This window comes from Zingiber officinale, chromosome 3A (assembly GCF_018446385.1).
Source record: "Zingiber officinale cultivar Zhangliang chromosome 3A, Zo_v1.1, whole genome shotgun sequence".
NCBI lineage: Eukaryota > Viridiplantae > Streptophyta > Magnoliopsida > Zingiberales > Zingiberaceae > Zingiber > Zingiber officinale.
Genome location: NC_055990.1, coordinates 20,496,000 through 20,513,207, shown reverse-complemented (window position 1 = coordinate 20,513,207; position 17,208 = coordinate 20,496,000). Strand labels below are relative to the sequence as shown.

The following is a 17,208-nucleotide window of genomic DNA, read 5'->3' as shown; positions in this document are numbered from 1 at the left end:
AAATTGGCATTTGAAGGTTGCAGGCCAATTTCTCATATCCAATTGTGAGCCTTTGATTTGTACATGGTTGTTCTTTTACAGAAGCAGGGACCCGGGGACTGAATTCTACTTGCTCCTTTTGCTTGATTCCCTCTGGGTTGCAATTAGGGTTTTACTATATTCAATCAATAAACCTGCTCATGGTTATGCTTTGTTGACTGCTATAGTTGAGGATGATCCAAAACCTCAATGGGGATAATCGACGATTCCTCTCTACACCTCAGCAGCAATCAAAACTGTGGTAAGGTATCCACTTCTCCTTCATCTCCATTGGTTTTCGTGAGGATTCGAGTTAAATGCATTCTTGCATTTTCTAGTAGGATTTATTTTAACATACCTGATTTGTCTCTTTACTTACTGGCTAATAGTGCAAAGGATAATTGACGAGTTTAGCATTGTTCAGCGACATATAGGACTTGCTCAGGTTAAACTTGAGCGCTACGATCAGGATTCTGAGAATGAGCATGAAAAAGTTACTAAAGTTAGTGACACTTGAGAACAATATATTTATCATTACAATCTATCACTTCATTTCCATTTGTTATTTGAAATTCTAGCAATTATTGAACACCTATGCTTTTGTGTGCAGTTCGCAGGTAGGTAGCAGTGTGACCAAGGAAGCCAAAGAAGCAAATCAAGCCATGTTTACCATTATGAGTCGAAGAAACTCCATCGATGACATTGGAAGTTGAAACTACACCTAGCAAGTTGTTTGGTGATGAATTGGAAGCTTACACTTCACTACGATACAAAATACTCTCCCAACTTACAGCAGTTTCTAAAGTAACTTTTGATCTTAAAATAGTTTCCTTTTGCATTTTTACCAAATCCAATTAACATTATACTTGTGCTCTATCTCAAACACCTGTCATCTAAAGCACTCATCTTCCTCAAGTTTTGTGTTCTAGAACTTTGAAAGATCACTGTGAGCCAATTGTTCGGTGGTGCCATGTTTCACTGCTCAGATTTGAATCAGTGGTGCTAAAGTTTCTAAACTACTCAATCCACACATCTCATGATTTTGTTTTTCTCTTCACTATTCCATGAACCTGGTGCCTTATTTACAACTTGTCGGAGTTGTCGTTTTAAAGTGTCCTGTCATGTTTAGCATTAATCACATTTTTCTCCTATCTTTTATAGGATGCATTTATGAAGTGGGGCTCAAATCAACCTTGATTGTTCATTGTGATGTGATTGCCCCCCTTCAGTAATGGCTGGGCTAATGAAATAGATTGAGAAAAGAGCCCAAGCTATTGCAGTGGAAACTATAAGGATAGAGTTGCATATTATTATTATTATATTACGGTGGAATAATATGTTGGACTCCGTGGTTGTTTTGATGTGATCAACCAAGTTAGTTAGGTCCTGTTTGTATTTGATCCCTGTGTCTAAGTGTGCCGGAGCTTAGGAGCGCAGGAAGTCGAGCGGAAGACGCAGCTAGCGAAAATGACGGCATGGGAAGGGGGCCGACGGGTTCGATGCGTCCGAAGGACGAGAGAGCTGCGGAAGAGTACACAGGTGGGCGAGAAGAACGTGCGCGACATTCGAGGGACGTAAAGTCGGGACGGAAGACTGTTCGAGAAGAATACCAGGAATTGGGCTCGGGTGAGTCTTATTTCGATTGGCCGCAATCATCCAAGCGAACAGAACCAGAGCAAGTCAACCGGGAAGTTGACTTGACAAGTGTTCGATCGACCGGAAGCCATGATCGGTCGACCAAACTCCTATCATCAGAAGTCAGTCGTTGGTGACACGTCAGCAGCCACGTTAGCAACCAACTGTTGGCTAATCGGTCGACCGAATCTTCTGATTGGTCGACCGAGCCGGAGATAAACTAGAGACGTAGTCGAGCATGTTGATCGGGCCAGCTCAGGGAGAGATCGTTGGTTGATCGGTCGATCAAACAATGGGATCGGTCAACTGTCATTGTTCGATCGACTGAACACAGGCTTGATCTACACAGACTGCATCTGGATGGAAGACTGGGCAAGTACGCAGGTTCGGGGATCGGTCGACCGAATCCTCTCGAGTCAAATCCTGATCCCGAAGATCAGGTGAAATGGATAAGTCTTGGAATCCCTATATAAAAGGGTCTCGAACAGCTATTCGCAAAAACGAAAATCAACTCTGTATTTCATTTCCAAGTAACGTGTAAGAGCTTTCAAAGTATAAAAGGCTTCTCCGCCTTCATAGAAGAAGATTCTGTTAGTGCACTTGTTCAACCGTTTTGGATTAACAACCGTCTCAGTTGTAACCAAGTCAATTCGCTGAGTCTCTTTTTCTTTTCTATCATTGTTACTTTACTTTATTGTTGCTTTTATTTTGAGTTGAAAGTTTTAAGGAGGGTACTTTTGTTTGTAGGTAATTCATCCTCCTCTTATCGGTCCCGCTACACCAACATAATAGTCTATCAAGTTCATTAATTTAGGCTTAATCATGTAGTTAGCTTTAGATTGACTGTTATCGATGAGAGTGGAGGATAATACAAGGCCAAAGCAATTTAATATGAATGGGACAAAATAATTAAAAGGAAAGTAACAACGTGATAAATAATTTAATATATAAACCACATTGAGGAAAAAACATTTAAAAATTATTCATTTAAAAAAATCACTTATCATCTCAATAATATATAAAAAATTTAAAAAATATCATATTGCCCCGGCATGAGATGGAAGAGGTGGGATGAGTTCTCTAAATAAATGACGGTTTAAATTTCACGCAAAGTACATTATATTTAGGAGTTTGAAAATTTTATGATTGAAGATCCATTTGTACTTTCTTATTTACATTAGTAATCGATGAAAAAATTTTATAGGATCAAATTGATCATCTAAAAATTAGACGGATGATAAAAATTAAATATTTAAATTACCAAAAAAATTAATAATATCATCTTGTCCTTACACTGCAAGTGTAAGAGAATTTAGATTCCAATTTTAAATTAGACAAACATTTGGAGGTCGACTGTGTATATAAATGGTGTTCTGAATTTAATAGATAAATCAATAAGAAGCTAAGATTATCAAACCTTTGAGAATGATTAAAATTTTTATATTATATGAACAATTATGTCAGTAAATTTTGTGAATTTGTTACTAAAAAATGTTAAATTTTTAAAATTAACTTATTTTTATAAACAAGCCGCTTATCATATTATTATTTTTTTAAATCTGGCATTTGGCGGTATATCGATAATTTTAAAATTGCATGGAAACATCGAGGGTCCCACTTTGTAACAACCTATTTTTGTTTACGCATGTCATCGCCATTTAATTTTCACGGCCGGAGTTTCCATCGGCCACTCGCCCATTGTCCGTTGCGAGCTGGAAGCCATGGGCCCGGCGTAATCCACCGACATCCTTGACGAGACCAAGTGACGGCAGTCTCAACAGCAGCACGGGGCACTGGATCCGTAGGCGAAGCCATTGATGGAGCACAAGCAGACACATCAATCACATCACCAGTCGGCATCATCCCTTGCTCGGAAGGATCCCCACGTATATGCCCTCAATCAAGTGGGCCTCTCCTCATGCTTCATTCACGGTCGCAGCGGCCATTCTGAGAAATCCTAAAGCTTCTCGTCTCACTGATCTTCTTCCCTGTAACAAATCCTCGCCCTTTTCTTTCTTTAGATCTCCTCTTTTATTTATTTTTTTCACTTTTTCTGTGCTTGTTGTACTTGTGTTTCGTAATCAGTTCCGTTTTCTTCGTGGATGATTTCATTTCTAATTCAGTTTTTTTAAAAAAAAATTAAAAATCTTGGATTTAATAGAAAACAAATTTTTACCATTAGGTTTTGTGCTTTTCTATCTGAAATAAGGTGCCTAAACTGTCTATTGTTTTGAGCATTCTCTCTTAAATTTCATTTGTCAAGAAAAAAAAAACAAAGAATGATTTAGGGAGGGAAGGAGTTCTGTGCCCAAATGTGTCATTGTTTATTTTGTGAGATGGAAAAGAGATTAAAATGAATTAGAAGCAATAAATTCCTTGCGCTTTGGATCATTTCTTCCTTCCAGTTCTGCAATTTATGTAATGAGTAGCACTCAATGTCTCAATCTGTTAGTTCCACAAGCTAAATTCAAATATAATAATAATCTCTAACCTTCTGTTAAATTATTCAGGAGATAAAAATCATATTAGATATATTAACCTTTCTAACTAGTCCTCAGTTTTTTGTGTAGAATTTTCAGGTGCGGAACTTGTATTTCTTACAGAAATTCTCATCTCATCAACATTCTCAATGCTGAAATCCTCCCTTCACACCCTTTTCTTCACTGCTCTTATTTTCCTTTTTGTTGCTCGCATCTCTTTTTCCATATCATTCGAGACTACTGTGCTTCTTGAAATAAAAAATCAATTGGAAGATCCTCTGGGTGTTCTTGAGAGCTGGAGTTCCTCCCAATCTCCCTGCGAGTTTGCTGGTGTACACTGTGACATTGATTCTGGCCAAGTAGTTGGCAAGCTTTCGCCATCAATCTCTCTTTTGCTCAACCTAACCACTCTTGATCTTGGAGGAAACAATCTCTCGGGCACTGTCCCTTCTACTTTAGCCAATTGTTCAAACCTCAGCTTCCTCAATCTCTCTACAAATAATTTCAGTGGCCATATGCCTGATCTTTTATCTCTGCAGAACCTACAAGTTCTTGATGTGTCAACTAATGGCTTCACCGGAAAGTTCCCTTCATGGGTCGGCAAAATGCCAGGCTTAGTTCAGCTTGGCCTGGCGGAGAACAACTTTGATGCTGGACAGATACCGGAAAATATTGGCTACTTGAAGAACTTAACATGGCTTTTCTTGAGTCAATGCAATCTTCAAGGGGAAATTCCAGCCTATCTATGAATTGACATCACTAGGAACATTGGACTTCTCCCGCAACCAGATCTCAGGGAATATATCACCAGCTATCTCCAATTTAAGCAATATTTTCAAGATCGAGCTCTACCAGAACAATTTAACCGGAGAAATCCCAACTGAGCTTGCCAATCTCACTCTGCTACGCGAATTTGACATCTCACGTAATCGGTTTACAGGGGAGTTTCCTCCTGCGATGGGTAACCTGAAGAAGTTAACAATCTTCCATGTATACACAAATGGTTCCTGGGGTGAACTCCCTCGAGGATTTGGAGACTTGGAGTTTCTTGTGGCATTCTCTATCTACAAGAATAACTTTTCTGGAGACTTTCCAGTCAACCTTGGACAGTTTGCTCCTCTCAACAAAATAGACATTTCAGAGAACAACTTCTCTGGTAACTTCCCTAGGTTTTTGTGCCAAAACAATAAGTTGGAATACTTGCTTGCTCTTAACAATAATTTCTCTGGTGAGTTTCCTGGATCATATGCTGAGTGCAAAACTTTGTTGAGGTTCAGAATCAGTCAAAACAGCTTCACAGGGACAGTTCCAGATGGACTGTGGGGACTGCCGTCTGCCATGATCATCGATATAGCTGACAATAACTTCATCGGAGGGATACCTCCTGACATAGGCATGACAGCTAATTTAACTCAGTTGTATGTGCAGAATAACAAGTTTTCTGGGCAACTTCCAGCAGAGTTTGGAAATCTTTCCCAGCTACAAAAGCTATTTGCTTTTAATAATTCATTTTCTGGTGAGTTACCCTTTCAATTAGGAAATCTGAAGCAATTGTCATCTCTGCATTTGGAAGGCAATGCATTTACAGGAAGAATACCATCAGAACTTGGACAGTGTGATAGCTTGGTAGATCTCAATCTCGCACAAAACTCGTTAAGTGGCAACATTCCAGAAGCACTAGCTTTGCTCTCTTCGCTGAATTCCATTAATCTTTCAAAAAATTTTATCACAGGCCCAATCCCTAGTGGTTTACTAACCCTGAAGCTGAGTTCTCTTGATTTGTCAGATAACCAGCTATCAGGAAGAATTCCATCTGATCTTCTTCTGATTGCTGGAGATGAAGCATTTGTCAGGAATCAGGGTCTCTGCATAGACAAGACTCTGGAAGATGAGAAGTATAAGAATCTGAGCATTTGTAGTATGAGCCAAAGCCAAAAGGGTAAAATGAGCAAGCAAATAGTTGTCATGCTCACCGTATTATTGGTGATGGTTGTTCTTCTTCCTGGCTTAGCCTTTGCGAGCTACCAAAGCTTCAAACTTGAAGAGATGCACAGAATAAGAGATATGGAAGAAGGAAAAGAAAAGGATTCAGAATGGATGCTCGAATCATTCCACACTACAGAATTAGACCCAGAAGAGATAGCAAACTTGGATGAAGAAAATTTGATTGCATCTGGAGGTACAGGTAAAGTTTATCGCCTAGATTTGAACAAGAACCGAGGTTCTGTTGCTGTGAAGAAACTATGGAAGACGGTTGGTGCAAAAATTTTAACAGCTGAAATGGATATCATGGGGCTGATTAGGCACAGGAAAATACTGAAACTGTATGCCTGCTTGACTGGAAAGGGTTCAAATTACTTGATCTTCGAGTATATGACAAATGGAAATCTCTACCAGGCTCTGCACAGGCAGATCAAGGGTGGGCAGTCAGAGTTGGATTGGAGCAAGCGGTAAAAGATTGCAGTGGGGGCAGCCAAGGGTATCATGTATCTTCACCATGACTATTCTCCAGCGATTATTCACAGAGACATAAAATCATCAAACATACTTCTGAACGAAGAGTATGAAGCAAAGATTGCAGATTTTGGGATCGCCAAGTTTGCCGAAGGCTCGTTTTCAAGTTGCTTGGCTGGTACGTATGGCTATATAGCTCCAGGTATGTGTTCAAAGCAAATGCTTAGCCATTTTTCCCCTTTATTTTCTTGCTCTCTTTATTTGAACTCAGTCATTAGCAGTACTTTTCCACATGATTATTGACACAATTGCATTTCTTCTTATTGTATGAAATCGTGAAATTGTCGCACACCCACCCACCCACACAAAGGATTTAGGTGGTACGTTAGTACCGAGCATGATTTTGGTTTCTTTAGTTCATTCTGCTTCTAGTCTGCTACTACTACTAGATAGATACTGTACTGTGGTTTGTGATTATTCCAAATGAAGTTTTTACTAGATCTACTACTGAGATTGAGTTTGTTTCATTCAGAACATTGTTCATTATACTTTTCCTCTTAAAGGATATATTTGATTGAAAAAACAAAGACAGTTATTGTAGTCAGCAGGTTACATAGAATAGAAAGCACACAATAACAATGGGTAGTGGATACTTCTCGGTAATCAGTTTCATTGCACATATTTTTCTTCAGATATAAATCCACATCTGAAATTGCATCTTTTTACCCTTAGAACTAGCATATTCTCCTAAGGCGACCAAGAAGAGCGACATATATAGCTTTGGAGTAGTTCTGTTGGAATTGATCACCGGCCACAGTCCTAATGATCCTCACTTTGGAGGAGAAGACATTGTCTCCTGGGTCTCCTTCCATATTGATAATCAAAATCTCGCTGAAATCTATGATCCCAGGATGTCAATTTTTGCAGAAGAGGGTATGGGGAAGGTGCTCAAAATTGCGATTCTCTGCACCAACAAGCTACCATCTCCTCGCCCTACAAGGAGAGAGGTGGTTAACATGCTCATCAATGCAGATCCTAGCTCAGCTGCCACAGGTGCAAAGGACTCCAGCAAGAACTGCTAGTCTTTTATTCAGCAGTCCTTGTGTTTTTGCTTAGATCTTCAATGACATCTATGGCAATGTGAGAAAAGGATCTCGTCAGGTAGCCTTAAGTTTAGCTTAATGAAAATAAAATAAAATTATGGGACTGGATTTGAAGTCTATGATAGTTAGGTCCCATTTCAATTCCATGTAGAACTTCTGAAATTTTCTTAATTGTTATTCTATATAAATAAATGTAATGAACTTAGATGTTCAAGAACTTCATGTACCCTAATTGTCTTATCATATCATACCATTCTGAAAGTATTTAAAGCAGGAATTTAGTTAGCCAATTAAATTTGCTATAAAGGAACTAATACTAATTAATGTTGAAATTATTGGGAAATTGGGGCGATCGTGCCCGAGTAGTTAGGTTCGACCAAGATGATTTAACGTGTGACAAAAGGGTTTAAGTTTGGTTTATCTGTGTTATTGATTTCTATGCATTAAGTTCGTAGAGAATTGGCAAGTTGTACATAGAGTTCAATAAATGATGTTATCGAGCATCTAACGGACCAAAAATCCTAGAGATGAGGCTTTTGAGCATTGAAAGTCTTGAAAGCTATGCTTTTGGGTAAACAAAGAAAGTATTGTCTGTAGGTGCGGCCTTTAGCTATGCGGAAGACCTGCCTGATACCATAAAGTCTTGGGCAAAAGTTGGTGAAGTCCTGAAAGATAGTAAGCAAAGTGAGAATTATGTGATATTGTAATTTTGGTGTTCATGTGTGATGTTGTCCGAAAACTGAGAAAATTACATACTAGGAATGTGGCCCTAGTGTTGACTAGAAGAAGGCTTCGCGGTAGCTCTGATGTTGACCAGAAGAAGAGTTGTCTTGTAAAACCGGGAGCATTAGTGCCGGATCGAGAAAGGGTCTTCGGCGTTGACCCTCCAACGCTTAAGTCAGCTCGATCGAATGGAATAGTAGCCGTGAACAGTAACGAAAAGTATGTAGAACAATGAAACATCGCATACCTCCGTCTGTGGATGGAGACCTTCTTATATAGTGTTATTGTAGCGTCTATGCACGCATCCCAAAATGCATGCATGTTTTCCCGATGTCCTAGGAAAAGACAAGTCAAAAAATGTCCCTAACACCTTTCCTTACGAGGGCACGCAAATCTTTGATGTGACAGACTAGAAGCTTCCAAAGTACGATTTGTATGTTGGACATGCTCTGTTGTCGACGGCACAAACTTCCAAAACAGTACAATGAGATATGTTGGTGGGTCCCAATATATGTTGACCGGAGGCCGCTCGACAAGGACATCCTAGTTCAGTCGTAGTGAACAGAGCTATCGGCATTTCCTTTACTCGGATTTCCTGTTGTCGGAGGGCTACCTTTTGAGTTTTGTCAGATGGACATGTCGTCCGATCTGCAGGGACGGTTGGCCGGTGGGTCGGGCGATTTACTGTTTGTCTCTTAACTCCAATCGCAAGTTTTCAGAGGATGGTTGTTCGGACGGTCACGTCCGATCGACATTGGAGGCACATTCGGCCAACTTCGCCTGAATGCCCGTTCGGCCAACTTCGCCTAATCTGTGGTCCTTGGCATGTAAAAAATCCCTAATTAATATTGAATTCTTTTATTTGTGTTATTATTTTCCTATATTTCCTCTAACATGAATTAAAGCACAAACACGAGAACAACACCCTAACTTATAATTGAGATTTTTGTTTTCTCTTGCAATTGTACAAGCCTAAATAAACTCATTAGCTGTTCATCAACAATCCATACTTACATTAATCTATAGTATGAACTATAACTATAAAGCATCGTTGAGCTTCATATAAACCCTAAACCCCATAACTCATCCTTGCCTTCCCCTCTGCTATGGAACCAATCTCATATACTTTAAAAGAAAAGGAAAGAAATTAAAATAAAAACCTATCCGGCCACTTTTAAAGTGCACATGAGGTTCAGTCGTTGCAATCAAAGAAATTAACTGCACAACGATGTTTAAGATAATCAGATATTTAAGATGGTCTAGGATAATCACACATTTTTAAACAACTGAATGTTTAGAAACAGATTACAACATCAACAATACAAACAGGAAGAAACAGAAGTAGTACTAGAACACACACACACATGAAACATGGCAAAGCTGTAAGATGCATTAGGGAACATGCATGTGACCCTAGAACACACAACAGAAGAAAAATGCCTTTCATGTAAGATAATTATGAAATACATGTGATTTCAGGTCATTTGGGAGCAACAAACCTGTATGAGGCATAAGAAAGATTAGAATTTGACCAGCTATGATGAATCAAGTCAGCCTTTGCCCTTTCCCCTGCAGCTCCTAGAGCCACATGCAATGGATAGAAGTGGTCCGGCCATGGCTGTGCCATTCTAGCATTAGGTGCCTTCTCCATGTAATTGTTCACCTCATTGTATCTACCAAAACCAAAAGGAACAAACATGGAGATCTCTGTAACTAAGAATAGTTAAGATCATGGGCAAATTTGAAATTCGTACATTTTTTGTGATGAAAAACTGATTCCGTATTTTCTTCGAACACCTTACCTACCTTCCACCGAGAAGCGCCTCCTTGAGCCAGGTATCGAAGTCGGACGCCCATTGCGCAACAGGGCCATTCTCCCTGCTTAGCATTCTCAAGTTGTGAGTGGCGCTGCCGGAGCCGATTATGAGCACACCTTCATCCCTAAGAGGAGCCAATGCCTTGCCCATGTTGAAATGGTGTGTGACATCCATCTGTGTCTGGACTGAGAGCTGACAAACGGGAATGTCGGCCTCGGGATACATCAGCATCAGTGGAATCCATGCGCCATGGTCGAGCCCACGTGCATTGTCTTCTTTGACATGCTCAAAACCAGCATTCTGGAGCAGCTCCTTCACTCTCCTTGCCAGGTGGGGAGCGCCTGGCGCAGGGTACTTGAACTGCCACAACATTGTATCGGTTAACCCTACCCGATCGCCAGAGGAAGACCTTGCAATCCGCACGCATCCAACAAACAACAGATCGAGAGAGAGAGAGAGAGAGAGAGAGAGAGAGAGGAGCAAGGGAAGACCTCGTAGAGGCGTTTGGGGAAGTTGTAGAAGTCATGGATGGTGTCGCTAGATCCGTCGATGGCGTTCACGGTGGGCGAAGCAGTCTCCCAGTGTCCGGAGACGACGAGGATGGCCGTGGGCGCCGCCGGAAGCACCTTTGACCTCCAAGACTCGAAGAAATGCCTCGCCGGCAAGCTTTCGTCGACCGAGAGCATCGGCGATCCGTGGGACAAGAAGAAAGTATCCATCCTATAGAGAAAAGGGATGAAAGAAAGGGGATCGGATGTCGACCTATAAATATGATCTAATCGAAATTATAATATTAAAAAATAAAATATTTCATTGGCACCTTTTTCTATTTGTTCCTCCTTAATATCATTCAATCGTAAATATTTGCCCCAAATGGTACATAAGGTAGTGTTAGTTTTAATGTTTTATAGGCATTTGATGAATTAACATATGAAGTTTTTTTATTAGATTGTTGATTTAAAAATGTTAGATTAATGGATTGTTTGTTGTAAATGTTTTATAATTTTTTTTTATGATCGATAAAAAAAATTTTGTGAGATTAAATGGGTCAACTATATATCTGTTTGTTAGGTATCAACTAAAAAATATCAATATTTGCTGTATGAGCGATGAAAATTTTCTAAGAGTTTCAGCTGAATCATCTCAGAATTTATCGATGTAAGTTGTATACTTTGTACCAATTTAAAAAATTATAAATATTTACCCCAAAGTTTGGTGTCTGGTAAGAGATAAAGTGCATTTCCCAAATAATCATATTTAATTGATGATTAAATTATTAGTGAAACTAGAGGGCACTTAGTAATCATCATACTTTTTGAATTTACTTGGTAGATAGAATATGAGGTTTAACTATCTATTTTAAAATTAATCGAGTTGTAAGTAAGATGGTAAGATCTGGATACTTATATAAAAAAATTCATCAATATCTAAAATATGTTATCGTAATATTTGTGATTGAATTACTGGTGAGACTGTGATGCCATATCACAATCCATCGTTACTTGAGAGGTAGAATATGAGATTGAATTGTCTACTTATTAATAGGATTGTAAAATTTAAATACCAGATATAGAAAAGTCATCAATATTTTAAAATTGAGTATTTAAGATTTAGGATTAATAAAAAATATCAATATTCTCTTTTTATGTTTTCCATGTCACTTGTCATTTCTTCGTTATTATTTTCTCTTTTTTATAGCAGTGCAAAGGATAATGCAACTCGTACCTGGCAAGAATAGTACGTCTTAATCTTTTATAACCAATTATTTTTAGAGGTGTATGAAGAAATTTTCTATGCACGGATAAAAAACAAATTAGAAGATCATGCAAGTGGTCAATAAATTTAAGCCCATTTTTTATTAGAAAAAAAATCTTCTATATTATACCATAACTAATATTTAAATTTTAATTTTTTTTAATTACTCATTGAATGATTTAAGATAAATGAGAGAAAAATCCCTAAATAAAATTTCAACTCTGCATGCAATTCTATCTTTTAATATATATATATATATATATATATATATATATATATATATATATATATATATATATATAAATGAGAAAAATCAATAAATAAAATAACAACTATGTATACAATTCTATCTTTTAATATATATATATATATATATATATATATATATATATATATATATATATATATATATAGATAAATGAGAGAAAAATCCTTAAATAAAATTTCAACTCTGCATGCAATTCTATCTTTTAATATATATATATATATATAAATCCCTAAATAAAATTTCAACTCTGCGTGCAATTCTATCTTAAAATATATATATATATATTCACTCTTTTTTATATAAAATTTTATTTACTTCAATTTCTATGCATAAATATTATTATCTAATTGTCCTTCATATTTTTTTTAATATAAAAAAAAAATAAAAAATGAGTATAATTATTCTTAAATTCGATACTTTAAACTAAAATCGAGTATATTTTTTATCGAATTAAATATAATTTTTTTCCGGTTAATATAATTCATCCTATATTCAACATTATCTAAGGAGAATCTAATATCTTTTTTTTATCAAATTGAGCATAATTTAATATATTTTTTATACAATTGAGATGGAAAAAGAGTCTACTCAATTTGATAGAAAATATACTAGATTTTAATTTAATGTGCTGAATTCAAGTGGAATTATACCTAAAAAAATATGAAAGGCAATTAGGTAAATTGGTATCCATTATATTTGGTTATGGAGTGAAAAATTGAGCATGATTTTTTTCTTACTTAATATAATTTATTCTAAATTCAGCATGAGAATCTAGTATATTTTTCATAGCACAATTTAAAGAGAATCTAGTATATTTTTTATTCAATTGAGGTGATAAAAGAGTCTTCAATTTGATAGAAAATATACTAGATTTTAATTTAATGTGCTGAATTTAAAAGTAATTATATTCATTTTTAGATTTTTATATTAAAAATATAAGAGATAATTAGATAAATTGGTATATATATATATGGAGTAGAGATAAAAAAATTTAATATTTTTTTACCATTGAATTTCCGCTTAACGTTTTTTTCTTAATGTTAGAACGAAGTCATTCAATAAAAGTAAACAATAATTTCCATTCTGACCAATAGTCTAGTTAAATAGTAGAAGAAAAGCAACTATGATTTTCTTTTGCCGTTATGATATGTTGAATTTTTTATAGCTTTTTATCTGTATTATGATACTTGTGTCATAAAAGATGATTCATTTATATCCCTATCAATTCGTCTCTAGGTTAATATAAAGAAGACAAATCATAAGTAACTGCTATCCATTAGTACAAGTGACAAGTTATGGTAGAGATATGCCTAGACACACCGAGTTTTGATCTCAATATCTCATATGACAATATTTCATATTTCAACCATCGCACCACTTCGAGAAAATCTATATTATCATATTCTTGACGTTTGAAACAAGTAAGACGGTCATCTATAACTAGATGGAATCCATCTTAAATCAATCAATTAATATAATAATTTATTTTTTGAATCATAAATTATGGTTCAGATAATCCCATCTTCCATATTACATATACATGACATAACATAACTAATTAATATTTTTCTATCCAGGTCAAAGAAGTTAGGAAATCATTTGGTGTGTAATTTAGGAGAATTTTTTTTTTCTGCTTTCAAAATAAATTAGGTAGGATCTCTAATTCTACAGCAAAGAAATTCATCTTCATCAGATCTCTAATTTATTATAATATGAAATTAACGTTTTGATATTAAATTGATAGGAATCGTTTTCTATCTAGTAGGGAAACAAAGAAAAGAATAACTTCGAGGGATGACCATTCACTTCAATAATAGAATCAATCTCCAATAACTAAATAATTTATTTAATTAATTGAATCATTTTATTATTTTATAAAAGATTACATAATATCTCTTGATATAGATATATATAAGAATGTCTTGTCATCATAAAATCAATAACTCTAATGACTTATTATAATAGAAAAGAAAGATTAAATACCAATCAAATGACTTATGCTAATAAAAAAAAAAAAACCTATTCTAAAGAGAAAATTAATTATAGTGACTTATTCTAAAAATATAATATGTAGATAGGGTTGTTTCAATATTTTTATTTGGAGAAAAACATAGATGATACGATAGACGTCTATGGTAACTTGATGATAAATTATAAATCGGCTATGTAATTTATCTTCTTTTACATAATTTGAAGTGAGCATAATTATTGATCCTGTCTGAAAGTTGAGAAGACGGTTAGCTGAGAACGTAGTTCTAGTGTTGATTGGAAAAAGACTTCGCAGAATTAGATGCGTTAGTGTCAGGCCAGGAAAGGACTCATCGACGTTGTCCTTCCGACATTCAAGTAAGTCCTCGATTCAGTGGAGAGAGTGTAGAATAATGAAGCATCACATACCTCCGTCTGTAGTTGGAGACCCCCTTTTATAGTATATTGTAACATATGTGCATGCATCCTAAATTATGTGCATGGTTTCTAAACTTCCTAAGAAAAGATAAGTCGAAAAATGTCTCTTACACTTTTTCTTAAACGAGCACATAAATTTTGATGTGACAGGCTAAAAGTTTTTAAAATACGATTTACTTGCAGGACATTCTCTGTTGTCGGCGACATAAGCTTTCAAAAGAGTACGAAAAATGTACATATGGGTTCCACTCTCGGCCACCTGGGAGTCGTTCAGTCTGGACATCACCAGCTTGACTGTATTGAAATAGAAAAACATTCTTGTAATTTTTTTTTTTTTTGTTAGAAAAGCTCGAACATTTATGTTTTTTTTTTAAAATCTATTATATGATCAAATAGAACAAGTTGGTGGCATTTTTTTTTTAATTTGTAAATCCATTTCCTCTTTTGTCTAAAATAAAAACACTTCGTTTGTTGATGAAGAAATGTCTTAATAACAAAATAAAATTTTTAAAGGAACATTTTAATATTTTTGAAAGTGAATTGAAGTCATCTTCAAGAAACACATCAATAATAACAATCAGGAAAGCAACAAGGATGAGGACAGGATGAAGATTGGAGAGGACCTCAAATGCTTTCTTCCCCGAAAGCATCAAGGATGACAAAGACGCGACGAAGACAGGATGACGATGACGCAACGAAGACGACAGCGAGAACATTTCTATGCAAGGCTATATCACATATAGCTTCCTTCCGGAAAATACTTGGTACTTAATAAGACTATTACAATAGGTACTTCTATGTGAGACTATATCACTTGTACCTTCTGCAATAAATTTTGAAACAAATGGATGTGCCAAACAAGCGGGGTTTTCGGTTGAAAAGTCACTGGCAAGTTGCTATGAAATCTCACAAACAACTTTGGATGACAGATAACCTTTTGTCATCGACTTCTAAACCCCGCAGCCAAAGCCGAAACAGATGTGTCAAGTAGCACAGAAAGTGCACAATTCATGTAGCATCAAGGACCACTGTATTTGCCAATACTCGATACAGTTGGTTTATTATGTGTTGACAGAAAAGATTACATGATCAAAGTATTTGGAAACAAAATTAACATCCAACAACCCTTTTCGTTTTCGGGTTACTCATCTAAACTTCTCTTATCAGATGGTAATGGACCAGCATTTGCCCTAGTTTTTTAGTACAAGATGAAAAGCTCAATAGAGAATGAATGAACTCGAGCGTCGAGCATAAAACATAGACACGAAAAGATTTAAGTCATCGTTCCACTGAACAAGGCTTCTAAAGGTTCGACTACTTCACTCCATAACAGCAACACCACCAGCAGCTTTTATCTTCTCTATGATGTCGTTGGCCTCCTCCTTCGTGACGCCTTGCTTCAATATGGCAGGTGCCTTCTCCACCAAATCTTTAGCCTCCTTTAGACCAAGATTGGTAAATGCCCTGACCTCCTTGATCACCTTAATCTTTGAAGCGGCATCAAACTTCTCCAATTTAACATCAAATGCTGTTTTTTCTTCTTTCTTCTCTTCGGCTTTTTTGGCACCGGCTCCCGAGTGAGCTCCAAAGCTGAACCCCTGAGAAGATATGGAATGAAGCGCAGGTTGATTCAGCCGCAGATGGAGGGTAGGTCCAATCTGTTTAAGTTCCTCCGGAGGAAGGGCAGCAATTCGGTCAGCAAGCTGCAAAACTTTCTCAGATGGAGGAGCCTTTGGACCAAAAGGTTCGTAGACTGCTGGATACTTGTAGCGTTTTGGTTTTGAATTGGTCTCTCCGGCAGCAACATCACTGAAGAGGCGATCCCAAGATGATAATGCAGCTCGTTTAGACAAATTTGAAGAATACCGGAGACATTTCACCCCCGTGATCAGCCTCATCGTAACGCTGGTATCAAAATCTTGCAGAAAGTTCATGTTTTTAAGACTCAAATAATACTACTTGATCTATGAAAACAGGTGGGCATTCTCCAAGTAAACAAAGAAACACATCGAACGAAATTTCTAAGAAACATTGTCATCAAAGAATAAATGAGGCATTTCCCACCTGTAATCAACCTTATGATGATCCTTTTTATCAAAATTTTGCAGAAAGTTGAGGTTTTTAAGACTCGATTACTACTACTTGATCTATGCAAACAGGTTAGTATTCTCCATGTATTGGTTTGAAATTGATATCAAATGAACTTTCGAAGTAACATCATCATTCAAATTACACCCAAAGAAAACTAAGAAACATCGCGAGAGCATGTCGTCAGCGAACAAGTTGTGGTATCTTACCAACTAAAAATCGAATGGACGAAATCGACACAGATATGGAGTTACTTACTCAATGAGACGGCCGGGGAGGATTGTAGATGCTGGGATCCAACAGAGATCGACGAGATTAAGCGGGCGGATGGAGGAAGGGGAGGGAAGGAGGCGACTCCAGATTTGGGAGGGTTTTTAGGGTTTGATAGAAGAGGAACACAGGTTCGTACATTAAACCGTCGGATCGGTTACCTCAAAAACTAATAAGGATGCTATTTACAT

The 17,208-nt window shown here is 36.6% G+C and overlaps 2 protein-coding genes and 1 pseudogene across 3 annotated transcripts; 1 reads left to right on the top strand and 2 right to left on the bottom strand.

Annotated features, from left to right (window-relative positions):
• Positions 1-228: 228 nt before the first annotated feature.
• On the top strand, positions 229-7,669 carry LOC122050250 (annotated as a pseudogene).
• Positions 7,587-10,984, bottom strand: LOC122051317 (4,5-DOPA dioxygenase extradiol-like). Of its 2 annotated transcripts, XM_042612381.1 has the most exons (4): positions 10,722-10,984; positions 10,220-10,590; positions 9,913-10,086; positions 7,587-7,717 (listed from the first exon to the last, which is right to left on the bottom strand). In XM_042612381.1, exons 1-4 carry the CDS (start codon positions 10,947-10,949, stop codon positions 7,708-7,710), a joined length of 783 nt encoding a protein of 260 aa, XP_042468315.1. In that variant the 5' UTR covers positions 10,950-10,984; the 3' UTR covers positions 7,587-7,707. The 2 variants fall into 2 exon arrangements, with proteins under 2 accessions (XP_042468315.1, XP_042468313.1); XM_042612379.1 differs by lacking the exon at positions 7,587-7,717 and having other exon boundaries at positions 9,662-10,086.
• Positions 10,985-15,868: 4,884 nt separating this feature from the next.
• On the bottom strand, positions 15,869-17,180 carry LOC122051316 (50S ribosomal protein L7/L12-like). Its single transcript, XM_042612378.1, has 2 exons — positions 17,006-17,180; positions 15,869-16,577 (listed from the first exon to the last, which is right to left on the bottom strand). The coding sequence occupies exon 2, from the start codon at positions 16,555-16,557 to the stop codon at positions 15,979-15,981; it is 579 nt and encodes a 192-aa protein (XP_042468312.1). The 5' UTR covers positions 16,558-16,577; positions 17,006-17,180; the 3' UTR covers positions 15,869-15,978.
• Positions 17,181-17,208: the final 28 nt, after the last annotated feature.